This window comes from Brienomyrus brachyistius, unplaced genomic scaffold (assembly GCF_023856365.1).
Source record: "Brienomyrus brachyistius isolate T26 unplaced genomic scaffold, BBRACH_0.4 scaffold80, whole genome shotgun sequence".
In the NCBI taxonomy this organism is placed as follows: Eukaryota; Metazoa; Chordata; class Actinopteri; order Osteoglossiformes; family Mormyridae; genus Brienomyrus; species Brienomyrus brachyistius.
Window position 1 is genome coordinate 533,861 of NW_026042355.1, and position 16,444 is coordinate 550,304.

The 16,444-nt window shown below is 42.8% G+C and overlaps 2 protein-coding genes across 2 annotated transcripts; one reads left to right on the forward strand and one right to left on the reverse strand.

Moving 5' to 3' along the window:
* The first annotated feature begins 1,281 nt into the window (after positions 1-1,281).
* LOC125726943 (kelch-like protein 10) lies at positions 1,282-3,077 on the forward strand. Its single transcript, XM_049003423.1, has 4 exons — positions 1,282-1,289; positions 2,051-2,540; positions 2,915-3,008; positions 3,070-3,077. Exons 1-4 carry the CDS (start codon positions 1,282-1,284, stop codon positions 3,075-3,077), a joined length of 600 nt encoding a protein of 199 aa, XP_048859380.1.
* Positions 2,408-12,636, reverse strand: LOC125726939 (proline-rich protein 2-like). Its single transcript, XM_049003419.1, has 2 exons — positions 12,475-12,636; positions 2,408-4,283 (listed from the first exon to the last, which is right to left on the reverse strand). The coding sequence occupies exon 2, from the start codon at positions 3,892-3,894 to the stop codon at positions 3,316-3,318; it is 579 nt and encodes a 192-aa protein (XP_048859376.1). The 5' UTR covers positions 3,895-4,283; positions 12,475-12,636; the 3' UTR covers positions 2,408-3,315.
* Between the last annotated feature and the right edge of the window lie 3,808 nt (positions 12,637-16,444).

A 16,444-nucleotide genomic window follows, 5' to 3' on the forward strand; every position in this document is an offset into this window, starting at 1 on the left:
TTTCCCCATTGATGTCTGATGTGTTTTCAAAGTGTTCCTTTAATTTTTTGAGCAGCGTATAAATTCCTTGGTAAGACCCCACCTAGAATATTGTGTGCAGGTTTGGTCACCATACCTTAAGAAGGACACTGCTGCCTTGGAAAAGGTGCAACGTAGGGCCACGAGAATAATTCCTGGTCTTAGAGGAATGTTTTATGAGGAGAGGTTAGCTGAGCTGAATCTGTTTAGCCTCGAGCAAAGGAGACTATGGGGGGACATGATCCAGGTGTATAAGATTCTAACAGGTCTGGATGCTGTTCAGCCAAATGGCTATTTTAATATTAGTTTAAATACCAGATCTCGTGGCCATAACTGGAAATTAGCGGGAGGACATTTTAAAACAAATTTGAGGAAGCACTTCTTTACAAAGCATGTAGTTAGAGTATGGTATAGTCTTCCTGTTAGTGTAGCACAAGCTAAAACCCTGGTTTCCTTTAAATCAGAACTAGATAAGATTTTAACAACTCTGAGCTATTAGTTAACTTCTCCCCAAATGAGCTTGATGGCCAAATGGCCTCCTCTCGTTTGTGAATTTCTTATATTCTTATACATAATATACAAAGCTATTCTCAAATGAAAATGAAACGGTTTCATTCCCGCTGCAATTTCCCACGTCGATTAACGACACATGATTCTGCAGCCTCGCTGAAATAGATGTGAAGGGTACATTCAGGGTACATTTTTTTTTAATTTGTGGAATCTTAACCGAAGTGAAAAGACAGGAGGACAAAATATTATACATTTAATAATTTTAGATTTATTGGTGTTTTAATCTGGGGAATTTGTGATTTGACTATTCATACATAATGCAAAACTAAAACATAAATTCTGAGATGAACATAGTATACATGTACCAAAAACATTTCACTTGGTCTTCTTGTACAGCTGATTGTGCAAACAAAATATTTTTTCACAATAAATTTGTAACTGGGGGTATTTTCCTACCGGTGTATTTTACGTAATATTAAATTATCTGAGATCAGATGCCTCATCTTGAATGAGTTAATGCCGGTGAAACTCATCTGGGATAAGTCGGTTTTTCAAAAGTAGCTGTGTTAGAAAACTTGATCGGCAAGTCTCTCATTGGCTTCCACATTTTGTTAAAAATAAAAAGCAGGGCGCATGACTATCTGGTCAATCAATTTCGAATCGCAAATATAGATGAATAAAAATAAAAAAAATCAGTATGTTAGGACACTGACACAAAAGCGCAGTGTTTGCGTTTTAGAACATATCGTCACTATGCTGATGTACACGTCCGTTGCTGGTCATTACATGATATAAAAAGGAGAAAGAGACGAGACATCCACATTTTTGAATAATGATGGCACACGACATGGAGCGAGTACTGATGTCCCCGGCATTCGAAGTGTTCAACAAGCTTCGGCTGGCAGGACAGCTTTGTGACGTGGTCCTCATCACAGACGGTGTTCAGTTCAACGCCCATAGAGTGATTCTGTGTGGCTGTAGCTCCTACTTCCAGTAAGTAGCTGTGACCCATATATGACGATGCCAAAACAGCAAGGAGTCAGTTTTTATCTCTCGTTAGCAATGATTTCTCCTTGGCAATAAGGCTCTACGATGACAGAACGTTTATATTAATATATATTATATTAAATTATGTTAATGTAGGTCAGTGCTGATCAGAAATATTTCTAAGTGTACCACCTTAATTTTTAACATATAATAATAATAATAATAACAACAATAATAATGGTATAGATATGAAAAGGGGACCATGTCAAACAGGCAAAACAAAGTATTCCGGGGCACTTGGCCACCAGCCCAAGTGAAAAATATTAAAGGGGGAGCTAATGTTGGAAAAATAAGAATTAAAGCCCCTGGTCCCTAGTTCTTAGATGCCTATTTGATCATCTGTAGCAGAGGGTCCTTATCTCTGGTAGATTTCCATATGGGGGTCCCTGGTTCAGAAGATTTATAAAACCCCTTATTTAACTTTGCCTGCAAAACCCATATTTATTAGATGAGTCACTTCTGGATTGTGTTTCAGGGCTCTGTTCGCCAGTGGCTGGAGTGATTCAGGAAAGCGAGAGTACCAACTCCCAGGCATTTCCCCAGAAACACTGAGGCAGGTCATAGAGTACGCCTACACGTACTCTGTGGTCATCACAGCTGACAATGTGGAGAACCTCCTGGCAGCTGCTGATTATCTCAGTGTCCTGGGCATCGTGCAGCGCTGCTGTGATTTCCTGCATGAGCAGCTCTGCCTTCAGAACTGCATTGGCCTTTTAAAAACTGCCGATGGTTACGGCCTCAGCGAGCTGCACCAGTCTGTTTTCAGCTTTATCCTTAAGAACTTCAAGGAGGTTGCCAGCATCTCAGAGGAGTTCATAGATCTGTCCCTGCAAGAACTTTGCGACATTATTGAGAAGGATGAGCTGAATGTGAAACAGGAAGATGCGGTGTTTGAGGCCATCCTCCAGTGGATCGAGCACGAGCCTGCCACCCGAGAGGCCCACATTTCAGTTCTGTTGCCCAAGGTGAGTATAGTTATACTATGTTCGCATTGACTTGTGTATATAACAATAGAATGCTCATTGAGTGAAGTCCTTATTACTGTAGCTAGAGACCGAACCTCCATTTCCATGTCCGATAAGTCTACAACCAAGGCTTCCAGGTATTACACCTGGGAGGAGAGTGTAACAAATAATGGAAAACAACACACTCAAATATCTTACATTAAACAAGTGTTAGCTGACACATCTGAGACTTTCTATGTAAATGGCTTCAGCTAAAGAAATTAAAATTTGCACTTACTGCTGTATTCTTAATGTTAGAAATTGCTCATCTCCAGAGATTCACAGAAAGCACAAAGGAACTCATGGAAATTCTCTCATTCTTGTTTCCTGTGTAGGTTCGCATGGCTCGTATGGATCCGGCGTACTTTATGAAGATCGTCAAAGCTAACGATCTGGTGAAGGCCAATGCGGCGTGCAGGCCAATTATCAGTGATGTATTGAAGATCATATATGATCTCGACGATAAAAGTCCACAATCTGACTTTGAAAGGCCACTGATCTGGCCGTCTGGTCGGGGTCTGGGCTGGTGCGCTTCTCGGCTGCTGCGGGGTCTGGGGTGGTCTTCTGGTCTCCTCGCCAGAGGACAAAAATGGGGTCCACATAGAGTATATATGGGGAGTGAGAGTATGTGTACAGCGTTCATTTCTGTGTATCTCTATGTTGGGTGAATGTGTAAATATTTGTTTATGTGTGCATGAGGGTGGGAACGTATGCTTGTGTATGTGTGCCTGTTTGTCTATACGCATGTGTCAGGTTGGGTCCTAGACTCCACCCGAAATAACATCTCGGGCTCTATTCCCCCCCGCCACACTCCCTGCCGGTGGATGGGGCCCCCGGCCGCTGGTGCGTTGGTGGTTCTCGATGTCCGGGGCTGGGTGCTCGGGTGGGTGCTGGCTCGCCCTCGGCGGTTGCCTGGCGGGATTTGGCCCTCCTGGCTCTGTCGGGCCCTTGCTGGGGGGTAGGGGGGCCCTTGGATCTCTGGGCCCAGGGCCTGGTTTGCCGTGGTGGGGCCGGCCGCCAGTGGAGCCTGCGAGCTCGCCGCCACAGCCCCCTGGGGCTCCTGCACGGTGGCTGCCGGATGGCCTCCCTCCGGAGCTCTCCTCTGCCCTTTTCTGGGTGAGGGGCTGCTATTCTCCCTGCGGTGGTCCTCCGGGGGCTCCCATGCCCTGGGGGGCCTCTGGCGGTCTGGGTTCCGGGCCTCCTCCGTGTCTGCTTCATGTCCTGAGGGATGGGGCTGTGGCTCCCCACACACACTAAAAGAAAAAGAAAGGCCACTGATCCGCCCACTCCTGCCCGCTGACATCTTATTGGCCATTGGTGGCTGGAATTTCCACAAAACCAATTGGATTGAAGCCTATGACACCCGGGCCGACCACTGGGTCGATGTAACGGAGGGGCAGGAGACTCGCCAGTCCGCCCATGGCAGTGTGTACTTAAATGGCTTCGTGTATTGTTTTGGGGGTTTTGATGGCCACAATTGTACGCAGATTTGACCCCGTCGCACGGACATGGCAGCACATGGCACCGATGCACTGGTGCCACTGAAATGTTAGCGTGGCCGTAATTAATGGTTCCATCTATGTAATGGGTGGCCATTTACGCTTCTCGCCTCTAATCATAATCGAGTGATACGACCAAGAAGCCAACGAATGGACCATCATCCAGCCCATGAACGAGGAGCGACAGGATGCCAGTGCCACCACCCTGAATGGAAAGGTAGGTTAATAGGAGGGCGTCTGACTGTGGTTACCCCCTACATTTTCTCCTTGAAATTGATTATGTTACATACTCAGTAGCTCGCTTTGTCTTCAAATGCTTGATTTCAATCCATAATTGTTAAGTTCAGTAAACGTCAGTGTTTAGATAAAACATAAATGACCTTGCATTGTTGCTCTGCATTAGTGGCACATTGGGCAGTGCTGTGGTGTCCAGCTCTGTGTTTTTGCAATTTTGCCCACAGCCCAAGACTTGTGAGATACAATAACTGGTGTTAACATAGGAGCTTTACCCAATTCCAGTCCTGGAGGGTCAGAATCTGTTGGGGAAAGCGCCCGGCGTTTCCACCCCAACTCCACATTTATGAGACACACACAGGTTACAGTTTTACTTGCAAGGGTACCCACACTCTCTGCAATGCAAACTACAGCAGAATGTGTTACAAAGGGTGGTTCCCCTTGACTCCTTTATTTATAGTCAGTGGGAGGCGCAAGAGTAATAGGGAGGTGAGAGAAAGTTCTGGTTTTGCTAAGGTGGGAATGCTATTATTAATATAATCTAAAGTATGAGGCTAGGGGAAAACAAAATAATATATATACATATTTACATTCATTGCTGATCATACAGGAGTGATAACAAAATAATTAATAACAGTTTCTTCAACCTAACAGTCCCTCCTGTTTATCATGACAGTATGATCAAAAACATCAGTATTGTACAAGTTGCAAAAGCATTTCCAGTACAACTGTCATTTAGATCACATCATCATCATCCTAACTGTGGAGTACAGAAAACCATCAGGAGTCGTTCCTCCTGTTTATCATAGAAAAACATCTAATTCCGTTACTTCAGGTCCGAGCCCTGCACGGGTGCTTTCGGCTCAGCCGTCATTATGAATTACATGTCTTCTTCATCGCTATCGCTGGAAACAGGCTCTGTCTCCATATTCTGAGTAAGGGAGAGAAACATTGTACTGTGTGTCCGAAAAGCAGCATTAAGAGCTTGATTAATAAACATTTTCAAACATGGTATAACAGTTATAAAACAACAGAAAAACAAAATAAAAAACAAAACAAAAGAAAATATAAGTGAAACAATACTTTGGTACCCTATACCTGCAAAAGATGCAGCACATTTGGCCTGGGACATATTCATGGGTTTTCCATATACAGTGGGTCCTTCACTATGAGTAGGCATCACAGAACAAACATAGCAATTCGTCACATTTTTTGCTGTTACAGTGTCATGTACATATCGATACCAGTAGTTCTTCATGAACGGGTGTGAGTGGTCAGCAGGCAACGGGCGCAGATGGAAGTCGTCATGGGTCCATCGCCGTAGGTGTTGCAATGGAGCTAGTGGGAGCAAGGACAACCATACAAGTCCAACAACAAGAATGACCCCTAGAGTCACCTTACCACATCCCCACCCCGTCAGAGCCATCCTAATAGAGTGCAGCTCAGTTGTTTTCTTCACCGGGTTGAGACAGCAGCACCCTATTGGTTACTGTGCCTTTGTAGCGGACTTCCACTGCTACTCTGTCGCTGAGGCCTCTGATAAGGGCTTGATGGGTTTACAGTGACTTTTGTGTATCCAGGAAGGTCGTTCTGCTATTTTCACAGCTGTTGGTGTTGTGAGGAGGACTTGATAAGGACCGTCCCACCGGGGTGTGCTCCACTCCTTCCGCAACAGGACCTTGACCAGGATCCAATCCCCTGGCTGCAAGTTATCCTGTTGGTTAGAAACAGAATTTACTGGCAGACTACTGGGGCTATGTTTTTGTTGTGATGATAGCAACTTTCGCATCCAATTAGCCAATGTATTTTCTCTGTCCGCTTTCCCTATATCACTCATTTCGGTTGCTAGGGGAAACGGCCTTCCGTACACTATCTCAAAAGGTGTTAATCCTGCAGGAATGGGAGTTATTCTCATCCACAATTTTACTAGAGACAAACATTCTGGCCACGGCCTTTTTGTCTCTTCCATTGTTTTTCTGAGCCTTGTTTTAATAGTGCCGTTAGTTCTCTCCACTAAGCCTGCACTCTGAGGGTGATAAGCACAATGATTCTTAAGCGTAAAACCTAATGCTTGTGAACAAAGGGACATGGTCTGATTTACAAAATGAGTCCCATTGTCTGATCTTATAATATGAGGTATGCCATAGGTAGGGAAATAATGGCCTACCAAACATTTTGCAACAGTCATTGCATCACAGTGCTTTACAGGGTATATTTCTACCCACTTAGAAAAGGTGTCTATAATGACTAGACAGTACTTCTTCCCTTGTGACCAAGATAATTTAATAAAATCCATATGTACAACTTGAAACGGGTACTCAGCTACAGGGAACTGGCCACGTTTTGGTCTCATGTTACCCTGTGCATTATGTTTACAGCAAATTAAGCATGTTCTACAAAATTGCTTTGCATAATCAGAAAAATTTATAGCATAAAAGTATTGCTGGATAATATGTACCATCCCTCCTGTTGAGACATGAGTATTTCCATGGCTCACTAAGGCAGCTGTTTTGTATAAGTTTTTTGGTAGGATGGGCTTGTCATTCATATAGTAAACTTTCCCTTGCTGTATTGCTCCTCTCTTGATCCAACTCTGTATTTCTGTTTTAGGAGCATGAATCTGTGCATCACACAGCACATCACTATCTATGAAAAGAATGTCTGCCACTGATAAGGTGGGCTGTTTCAGGGCCGCTTCTTTGGCAGTTTTATCTGCAAAGTTGTTTCCTTTAGCTATTGTGGAAGCATCGGTTTGGTGTGCTTTACATTTGCACAGTGCAAGGCGAGTCGGTAATTGTACAACATCTAATAATCTAAGTAGTAAGTTTGTGTGAGTTAGAGACGTTCCCTGCGATGTTTTAAAACCTCTATTTTTCCACACTCTTGCATGGTGATGAACAGCTCCAAACACATATTGACTATCAGTGTATATAGTAAGTGACTTATTTTTGAATAGCTCGCATGCCCTAATTACAGCATAGAGTTCAGCCGCTTGTGCTGAACAAGCAGGTGGGAGTGCATTGGCCTCTAACACTTCAGTAGATGTAACTACAGCATACCCGACCTTATTTTTTTCCATATCATTTTTTGATGCTGATCCATCTACATAAACAACCATTGAATCTGATATTGGGGTCTGTAAAATATCTGCTCTGGGTTTTGTTTGCTCTTCCACAACTGCTTTGCACGAATGTGGCTCTCCATCTTCCGTTGTCGGAAGAAGGGTGCTAGGGTTAAGAGGACCACATCGCTGTATAGTAATGTTTGACTGTGAAAGCAGGAGTGAGACTAAGGTCAGATGTCTAGCATGTGTGAGGAACGGAAGCGGCGTCTGCAGTAAAACTAATGAAACTGAATGTGGCACCTTCAGGGTGAGTGGGTGACACAACACTAATTCTGCTGATAATTTTACTGCTTCTGCAGCAGCTGCACATGCTTGCAAACATTGTGGAAAACCAGCTGCTACTGCATCTAATCGTTTAGAATAGAATGCTAGTGGTCTTTCCTTTGTCCCGAACGGCTGTGTTAATACCGCTTTCATATAACCTTGATTAGCATCAACACATAAGGTAAATGGTTGTTGATAATCTGGTAAGGCAAGTATCACATTTGTTTGTAGCATCATTTTTAAGTTTGTGAATGCCAATTCTCCTTCTTTTGTCCACTGAATTTTATCTTTTAAGGCCATGTCTTTCCCATAAATTAAGGTTTGCAGAGGTTGAACGAGTGCGGCATAATCAGGTAGCCATTCTCTGCAATAATTACAAAGTCCTAAGAAGGACATCATTTGCTGTTTAGTCTTTGGCTTTGGTGCCTCTTGTATTGCCTGTTTTCTAGTTTCTAATAATGATCGACCTTGTTGGGAGAGTTTATGTCCAAGATATATAACTTCCTCCCTGCAATATTGTAATTTTTGTTTTGATGCTTTATGTCCTGTATCATATAAATGCTGTAACACCAACAGTGTGGCTTCCTTACAATGCTGTTTTGTATCTGAAGCAATTAATATATCATCTACATACAGTAGCACTTGACTATGGGATGGTATTTTACAGGTACTCATAGAATATCTAAGGGCCATGGTATATACATGTGGACTTTCTGAAAACCCTTGAGGGAGTCTAGTATATGTGTATTTTTTTTCCTTATAGGTGAAACCAAATAAATGTTGAGAATCAGAGTGCAATGGTACTGAGAAAAATGCATTACTGAGATCAACTACTGAGAAGTAACTTTTATCAGGGGTTAATGAGTTGAGCAATAAGTGTGGGTTGGGCACGTCTGGTGCTGCGTGTTGCACTATGTTATTAACTGGTCTTAAATCCTGCACCATGCGCCATTTCCCTGTATGTCCCTTCTGGACAGGGAAGATAGGAGTATTGCAAGTGGCCTCAGGAGCCTCTCGCAATATTCCTGATGCCAACATATCCTGCACTACAGGGGCTATACCTTTCTCTGCCTCAGGTTTTAACGGGTATTGTCTAACTACCGGGCGGTGTTCTGATTTCACAATTACTTTGTATGGTGGGAACCCCTTTACCAGTCCTACATCAGTGGGGGAGGACGACCACAACCCTTCCGGGAGGCGATCTAGATCTGGACATGATCCCCCCTCCAGAACAGAAAAAAATTGTCAGGTTGGGTCCTGCAAGTGTGTGGTGAGAGTGGTTTGAACTCTCCATCCCAAAGGGAACCGCCACACATTGTGTTTTTTGTCATAGCTCCAACAGGAGCCAGGTACGGGTTGGTAGTCATTGTAACTGTGCATGGAATCTCGTAAGAACATCTCTACGTCCCTCCACTGCATCTGAGGTGGTTTTGATAGAGATACGTGAGGTGTTTCCCCTCTGAACACAGCCTGTTGTTTATTAGATAAGATGACTGAGGCAGCAGAAAAGCCAGTAGTGGAGTTAACATACAAATGTTGTAAGGTAATACAAGTGTCTTGAAGGGCATGAAACGTTTTGTCATATGCATAATCTGGTCCTGGGGTGCCTTTGTACCACATAGTGACGTGTAAGGCATCGTCAGGCATGAACTGGGTTTGTTTAGGGGACTGCTTTTCTCTAGTTTTTCGCAACAATTCTCGTGTCTGTGCAGTTCCCCCTAGGTCCAGTGACCAGTAATATTGTGGTGCTCCGGTTCCTTGCACAACATAGGCTTCCTCATTTATGATTGCTTTCATGCCAGAATTTGTGGCAACTACACTAATGCCCATCTGTACCATAAGGTCACGGCCTAACAGATTGACAGGGCAAGAAGGGCTTATTAACACTTGTGCTTGACATTCAATCCCAGTTTCCTTATCTTTTACTGCAACTGGGTTTGTTAGCTGATGACTGTCTGTTTGGCCTCCTGCTGTTTTTATATTTATGACAGATGAGGAGTATGTGACTTCAGGAGGACTGGAGGTTAGGACAGTCCTACAGGCTCCAGTATCACACAGGCATTCGTATACTTTGCCATTTATGATTAATTTCCGACTTGGCAAAGTTCCCCACTGCCTTTCTGCTAATAGCTGACATACTGCTTGCAAATCTATTTCCTCATCCAGGAGGTCTTGTAAGGTAACCTCCATTTCTTCCCTTAAAATGACCTCTGTTTCACCTCGGATAGTGTCGGCAACAGGGGTCTCCGAGGAGGGTCATTGGTCATTTTCGGTGGAGTTTGGATTAAATGGTCGCTTCCCTGACCTGCAGTCCCTGCCTAAATGTCCAGGTTTCCCGCATGTCCAACACTCTGTTTCCTGTGAAAACCCTCCTGTTTGTTTATTTCTAAATCTTCCTCGGCCTCTAAATCTTCCTCTTCCTCTACCTCTGAATCCCCCGCGTCCCCGAGGGTTCGTTTGCACTAGCGCTACCACGTCAGAGGCGCTGAATATTGTATCTGTCTTTTGCTGTTTCTGCGCTTTCTGTGCGTGTTGGGCATATTCTAAGGCTTGTTGGACTGAGCCAGTATTCTGATGTACCCAATGTTTGTCAAGATATTTTCGCAATTCAGGCTTTAGGCCTGCGACAAAAGCTCGTTTTAATTGTTGCTGATACACTCCTCCGTCTTCCTCGTCGTGAGGAATTCCTGAATTTCCCCTGAACACCACTCGCATCCTATCCATAAAATCCTCAGGTTCCTCTCCATCTTTTTGTTTGCACTGCGCTATTCGCCCATAATCTGCACGTCTTACGAAGACTGTGTCTATCCTCTCTCGCAGGTGTTGTAATGCTTGAATGAGTTCCTGTGAGTTATGTGCTAAGACTTCATCATTATTACCATGTCCTGTGAAGTCTCCCGCTACACGTCCCCATTTATGGGTAAACAACTGTCTTAGGCATCGGTACATTTCCCTGCCGTTCAAATGAAAACTACTTTGTAATTCTAGGATGGCAGTCCAAAACTCGGGTACCCCTTCTTCAACCGGGGGTATTCCTTTTAAAGCCGCTGTTCTATCCTCAGCGGTCCAGGGTCTATATACTAACATAGTTTCGGGTCCTGCATTATTTGGCCCTCGATTTGGGTTTGCCACTTCTACGAGGGGACACTGCCATTCTACCTCCTCTTGTTCTGTGTTATTTTTTGGATGCCATTGTACTTTAGCTGTGGCCAAATCTTTTACAGGATATAGAGAGGGATCAGACCCTCGAGTTAACATGCGAGATGGTTCCACCCCCCCCCCCTTGCTTCTTGTCTATCTGTGGCTGGAACCAGCGCCGGTGCAGGCACCGGAATTTGTGGGGGCGGTGGAGGAGCTGGAGGGGCAGAAGGTCTTGCTGCCGTTTCTTCGTCTAGTGTGATTAAAGCCACCTGCAGTTTTTTCTCCTTATTTCCCTTTTTCTGTTGTCTCTTATTCTCTTAGTTTACTCTGTTCTAACCATGCATCAGAGAAAACGTATTCCTTTTTTCTATCTTGGCCTTTTTTATTATTGGTAGTCTGTAACATCTCCAGTTTTAAGTTTCCCTGTAACTTTAATATGTCTGGAGTATGGAGTTTTCCTTCAAACCCATGTTTTTTCCTCCATCTCTGACTACTTATTTGTCCTGATCCTGGTTTATATCCTTCCATAAACTTCTCATCTCCCTCTAGTTTGATTTGTTTACTCTGATTTTTTCCCATTGTTACCTTTTATTGAATACACTACAAAAAATAAAAAATCCTAAAAGCAAGTCCCTGGCATGAGACCTCAGGAGGACACCAACACGGCCTTCTACTGTTCACTATTAGAGCAGCGGTGTTAGTTTTCAGGGATGAAACCCGTCCTTTATCCTTCAGTCACCAGTATGTTGTTGCTTTTAGGGTGGATCGTGTAGGTTAATCTAAAACCTATAAAAACACATCCACATACATCAATATATATATTTCCAATAACGCCTACTTTCTCTCCCGGTTAATTTCGGCTAACCTCAACCACATGCATGTCTTGGCCACCTACTTATTTAGGTGCCGTATCTCTCACTTGGCCACCTACTCACTTAGGTGCCATATCTCTCACCTGTATAGTGTGCTCTCTGTTCCGTCACCGAGGTCCTTCAGACATCACCAGACGTCGAGCGCAGTTCTAACCACCGGCCTGATGACGAATTCACATCACAGGTCTTTCTTGCACCCGACTTCGAGTGGCTGTCGACAGACTTCGGTGTCGCTTCTCTCGGCGTACTGGAGACGTCTTCGGGGTTCCTCGGATCCGGCTCGAAGGACCAAATTCTATGTTGGGGAAAGCGCCCGGCGTTTCCACCCCAACTCCACATTTATGAGACACACACAGGTTACAGTTTTACTTGCAAGGGTACCCACACTCTCTGCAATGCAAACTACAGCAGAATGTGTTACAAAGGGTGGTTCCCCTTGACTCCTTTATTTATAGTCAGTGGGAGGCGCAAGAGTAATAGGGAGGTGAGAGAAAGTTCTGGTTTTGCTAAGGTGGGAATGCTATTATTAATATAATCTAAAGTATGAGGCTAGGGGAAAACAAAATAATATATATACATATTTACATTCATTGCTGATCATACAGGAGTGATAACAAAATAATTAATAACAGTTTCTTCAACCTAACAGAATCCTAAACAATTTGCAGATTTCCCTATTCAAACAAACCTAGTGAACTTAATTAGCTGATTAAGCTGCGGTTCACAAGGGAAATGATCACAACTAACTGTAAATTCCCTACCTTTGCCCATATGCTTCCTGTGGTAGGTTCCAGGTTCACCACCACCCTGTACCGAATAAACTTTTATGGAAGATGGATGGATTAAACATCCATTAGCTAAATGTACATTTACGCTTTCTAGATCTCCATCTCCAATCATGTACAGCATAACACACATCACTTTTGAACCATTTTTCCTAGATATATATTTGTGGGGGTAGCAAGGGAGCTCAGACTAATTCCACTGCCGAGTGCTATGATCCACTCACGGGCGAATGGACCTTGATCACCCCAATGAGCACTCGCCGACATGGCCTTGGAGTAGTGGCATATCAGGGAAAGATCTATGTGGTGAGTGATTCCTTTCTTGTACTCTGAAACAAAGGAGTCAAATCTCAAGATTTATCTGAGACTCATATTTTTTGTCACTGCTGCTGTGTCACAGATTGTAATGCGCTTAAATCAAACAAAAGAATTCAGTGGATAAAATCACCTGCTGGGAAGGCCCATCTCAATACACATACTGTATGCTCCCTGCATATCAGGGTTATAAACGAATATTCTTGGGTAGTAAAGCTTAGATTTTTGATTACAGTTATATTCTGTAGTTCCACACATAATTGCTCTGGTTGTTGTTTTTTCCAGGGTCTGACTACAAGTATTATTTTTAGTGCTAATAAAAATAATAATAAAAGCAAAATATATGATTTTTTTTATATCTCATATCTTTTTTTGATGGATGACAGTTTTCACTGAATTGTACAGATTTTCTGTTGCCCAAATCCCCTTTTTTCACTGCAGTTATGTTGACATGTATGTTGAACACAAATTAGTTATAAGCTTGTGTCCTATATAGACAATGGGAGGTTCTGTGCAGCCTGCTATTATAGGGCGATAATTCCTTAAGAGTTCCTGACTTTGAGAAAGCTGATATTTACTTATCCGTTTGGTACCTGAGTGATCACTTACCATTGGTGTCTCGCAGGTGGGCGGTACCAACGGGGCTCATCCAGTGTGGAGTATGGAGGTTTATGACCCTGCAACTAACCAATGGCACGCTGCGCCTCCCATGACAAAACCAAGAAGCTACTTCGGCATCGCAGTGCTGGACGGCTTGCTGTTTGCAATGGGCGTCTGATGGGTTCAGAGTCACTGCCAAGGTGGAATGCTATGATGCAGAGAAAGGCAGCTGGTACCGTGCGCAGGACATGATTACGCCCAAGAGGAACTTCAGCTGCTGCACAGTGCCCCCCTGCATCGTACAGTACGCTGCACCTCGCCCACCTGCCCCCATCTGCCTGCCTGGTGGGTAACCAGGTTACGCATCTGCCGGTGTGGCTAGCAGCACTGGACTTAATCAACAGAAACAGTGGACACTAACAAGAATCAGAAACATTCACCAAAATAAGGAAAATGCCTCTTGAATAATGGACTGAGGGAACAGAACTTGGACCTTACAGTGGAGTCAGAGCATAGAGGTTAAGGCACTAGAACAGCTATCAAAATGCAATTATGGCAAGACAATTGCTTTCCTTTGTTATCGGATGCTGTAGCGGTTTGCTCCTGTTGGGTAACATGCCACTTGTTTGCATGCATTTGTTAATTGCCTTGTTCTCTCCAACCATTTCTCTGTCTTAGAGCATCTGCCAAATGAATAATACACAGAGCACAACTATAGCAGAGCTCAGCTGGGACCTCCTGCATGCTTTTACAGCAAGCAATGAGTGTGCTCTTCTAGAACGGATTTAATATCTGGCTACGGTTGTTGGGGACACATGTGTTAGATATGTGAAATGCTTTATTCATACAAATAAAGCCCTTATATTTGTATTTTTATCACATGTGGTATATTAATTTCATGAGTAGTATCTTCATAGAATTTGTGCCGTGTGTGTGGTGTTCTCCATATTAATTCATATCTCAATTAAACATTATAACCAAGATGCAGCCAAAGCCCCAAAAATAAATTCTGATTATCAGTCATTTAACAAAAACAATACAGAACAATGTTCTTCGACCTGATCCACAGGAACCCCCAGTCCGTCCACGTTTTTGCTCCTTGCCAGACAGCTGGTGCTGGGAGAGAGCAAAAACATGGACTGTCTGAGGGTCCACAAGAAACACTGATAAAACATAATATATATGCAGACCGAATGTCTATGGCACCCCCTAAAGGAGCATCATATCCGTAAAGAACTGGCTAAGGTTTCATGCCACAGGACCCTCCTGAGCATGAAAGCCAGCTTCTGCTTCTGGTTCCAGCACTTAGCCAATCTACTGACCCTTCATCACCGATTGCTGAGTTGGAAATATTCAGGTGGATCAGCTGACCTGCATGCTTGCATCCAATCAGAAGCAGCAAATTTCCCTCCATTTTCCCCTTCACCTTCTTTTTCTCTTATCAGCTTACAGTTATATTTCCTGTTGCTCATCTCATTTTGTCCTAGTCAATTGATATTCTCTCATTTGTTAAGTGCTACTATTTATTGTCTTTCTGTGAGTTAAACTGAAGGTTACTTTCCCCTATAGACCGTCTCTTCCTGCTATCAGGCAATCAATCATAGGCCAGTGGGACAGGAGGGAGAGTTCTACCCTTTTTCACTCAGGGTGACTGGAATTTTCCAAACAAACGGGCAGTTTCAGAATCCCCCATTTGTTGCGGTCTCCAGAAAAGTGTTACATATGAACCATGTGGTACAGTCTGATTAGATGAAAGCATCCCACAGAGCTGTTTCTGATCTAAATGAACACATTCTGAATTATGACTCTTGTGCTTTGTTGATTTTAGAGTTTTCTGCCATCTGGAGTAGAAAAAAAACACACATTTATCTCAGAATTCTGACTTATTCAGTCAAAATTCTGATTTTTTTTTCCCTCACAATTCTTACTTTATTTCTCATTATTCTGAGTACGTCTCTAACAACCAGCAATTAGTCAGAGACATCACTTCTGCTCCAGCTTTAAGGGTTCAGTGAGATTTGCATACAGCAGCAGACAGGAGCGAAGGCTACAATGGCTGTATCTGCTCTGTCCAGGCATTTTATTATTTCCAATTGTGTGTGTGAATGGTAGCCTACATCGGAACTTGTAATTAATTATGCTGTAAATGTTAAGCTGGTTTGAAATGAAAATGGGCAATAGAACTTATCTCTTGCCTAATAAGTTGTGGTACAAGCATATCTAACGTTAATGCTTCGTGCATTAGACATATATAATATGATGTCTACCATTAATGTAATAACTGCCAATAATGTGCTAATTTTCCCCCTTAATGTAATAAAGGCTGATACAGTAATAACTTACCAATATCATACTAACATATTTGAATCAAAAAGGCATCACATTATTACATTATAGGCTTTATTACACAAAAAAAACTGTAAAATTGTTATGTTATTAGCAGTTATATTAACAGTAGTTTACAGTAGCTGCTATTAACAGCAGTGATTAGCTGATACAGACCCTAACAATCGTGACATCACACAATTTCTTTTGACTGCTTATGATTTTTTGCACACTATTGTACACACACACACAAACATATATATATATATATATATATATATATATATATATATATATATATATATATATATATGTAGATATTTATATGGTTGATTGCCCACAAAACTCAACTGTGATTAATCAGCCTGTTCTCCAGACAAAAGAACAGTGAAAACCATTCTAACTTAACCTACAAGAAGCAATTCCTGAACACAAAGAAGAAGATGTGCTACATGTCTTTATGGGGACTCTGCATTCAAGTCTATGGGCAAAACCCTAATCCCAACTATGAAAACGTTATCCCCTACCCGCCCGAACCCACACTCGTTGCTGTTGTAGTTCTCTCCTATCATTTATATTGTCACAATAAACTATATCCTAAGATATACAAGTAAAAAGTTTGTATATAGTATAGCATGAAAAATAATAAGAAGAAAACTCAGCCAGAGTGGAATTGTTTATATATATATATATATATATATATATA

Bases quoted from the DNA above. Each gene is read 5' to 3' on its own strand.
- LOC125726943 (XM_049003423.1), top strand. The intron at 2,541-2,914 runs GTGAGTATAGTT...TTTCCTGTGTAG, and splicing joins TTTCAGTTCTGTTGCCCAAG to GTTCGCATGGCTCGTATGGA.
- LOC125726939 (XM_049003419.1), bottom strand. From the start codon at position 3,894: ATGGCCAATAAGATGTCAGCGGGCAGGAGTGGGCGGATCAGTGGCCTT.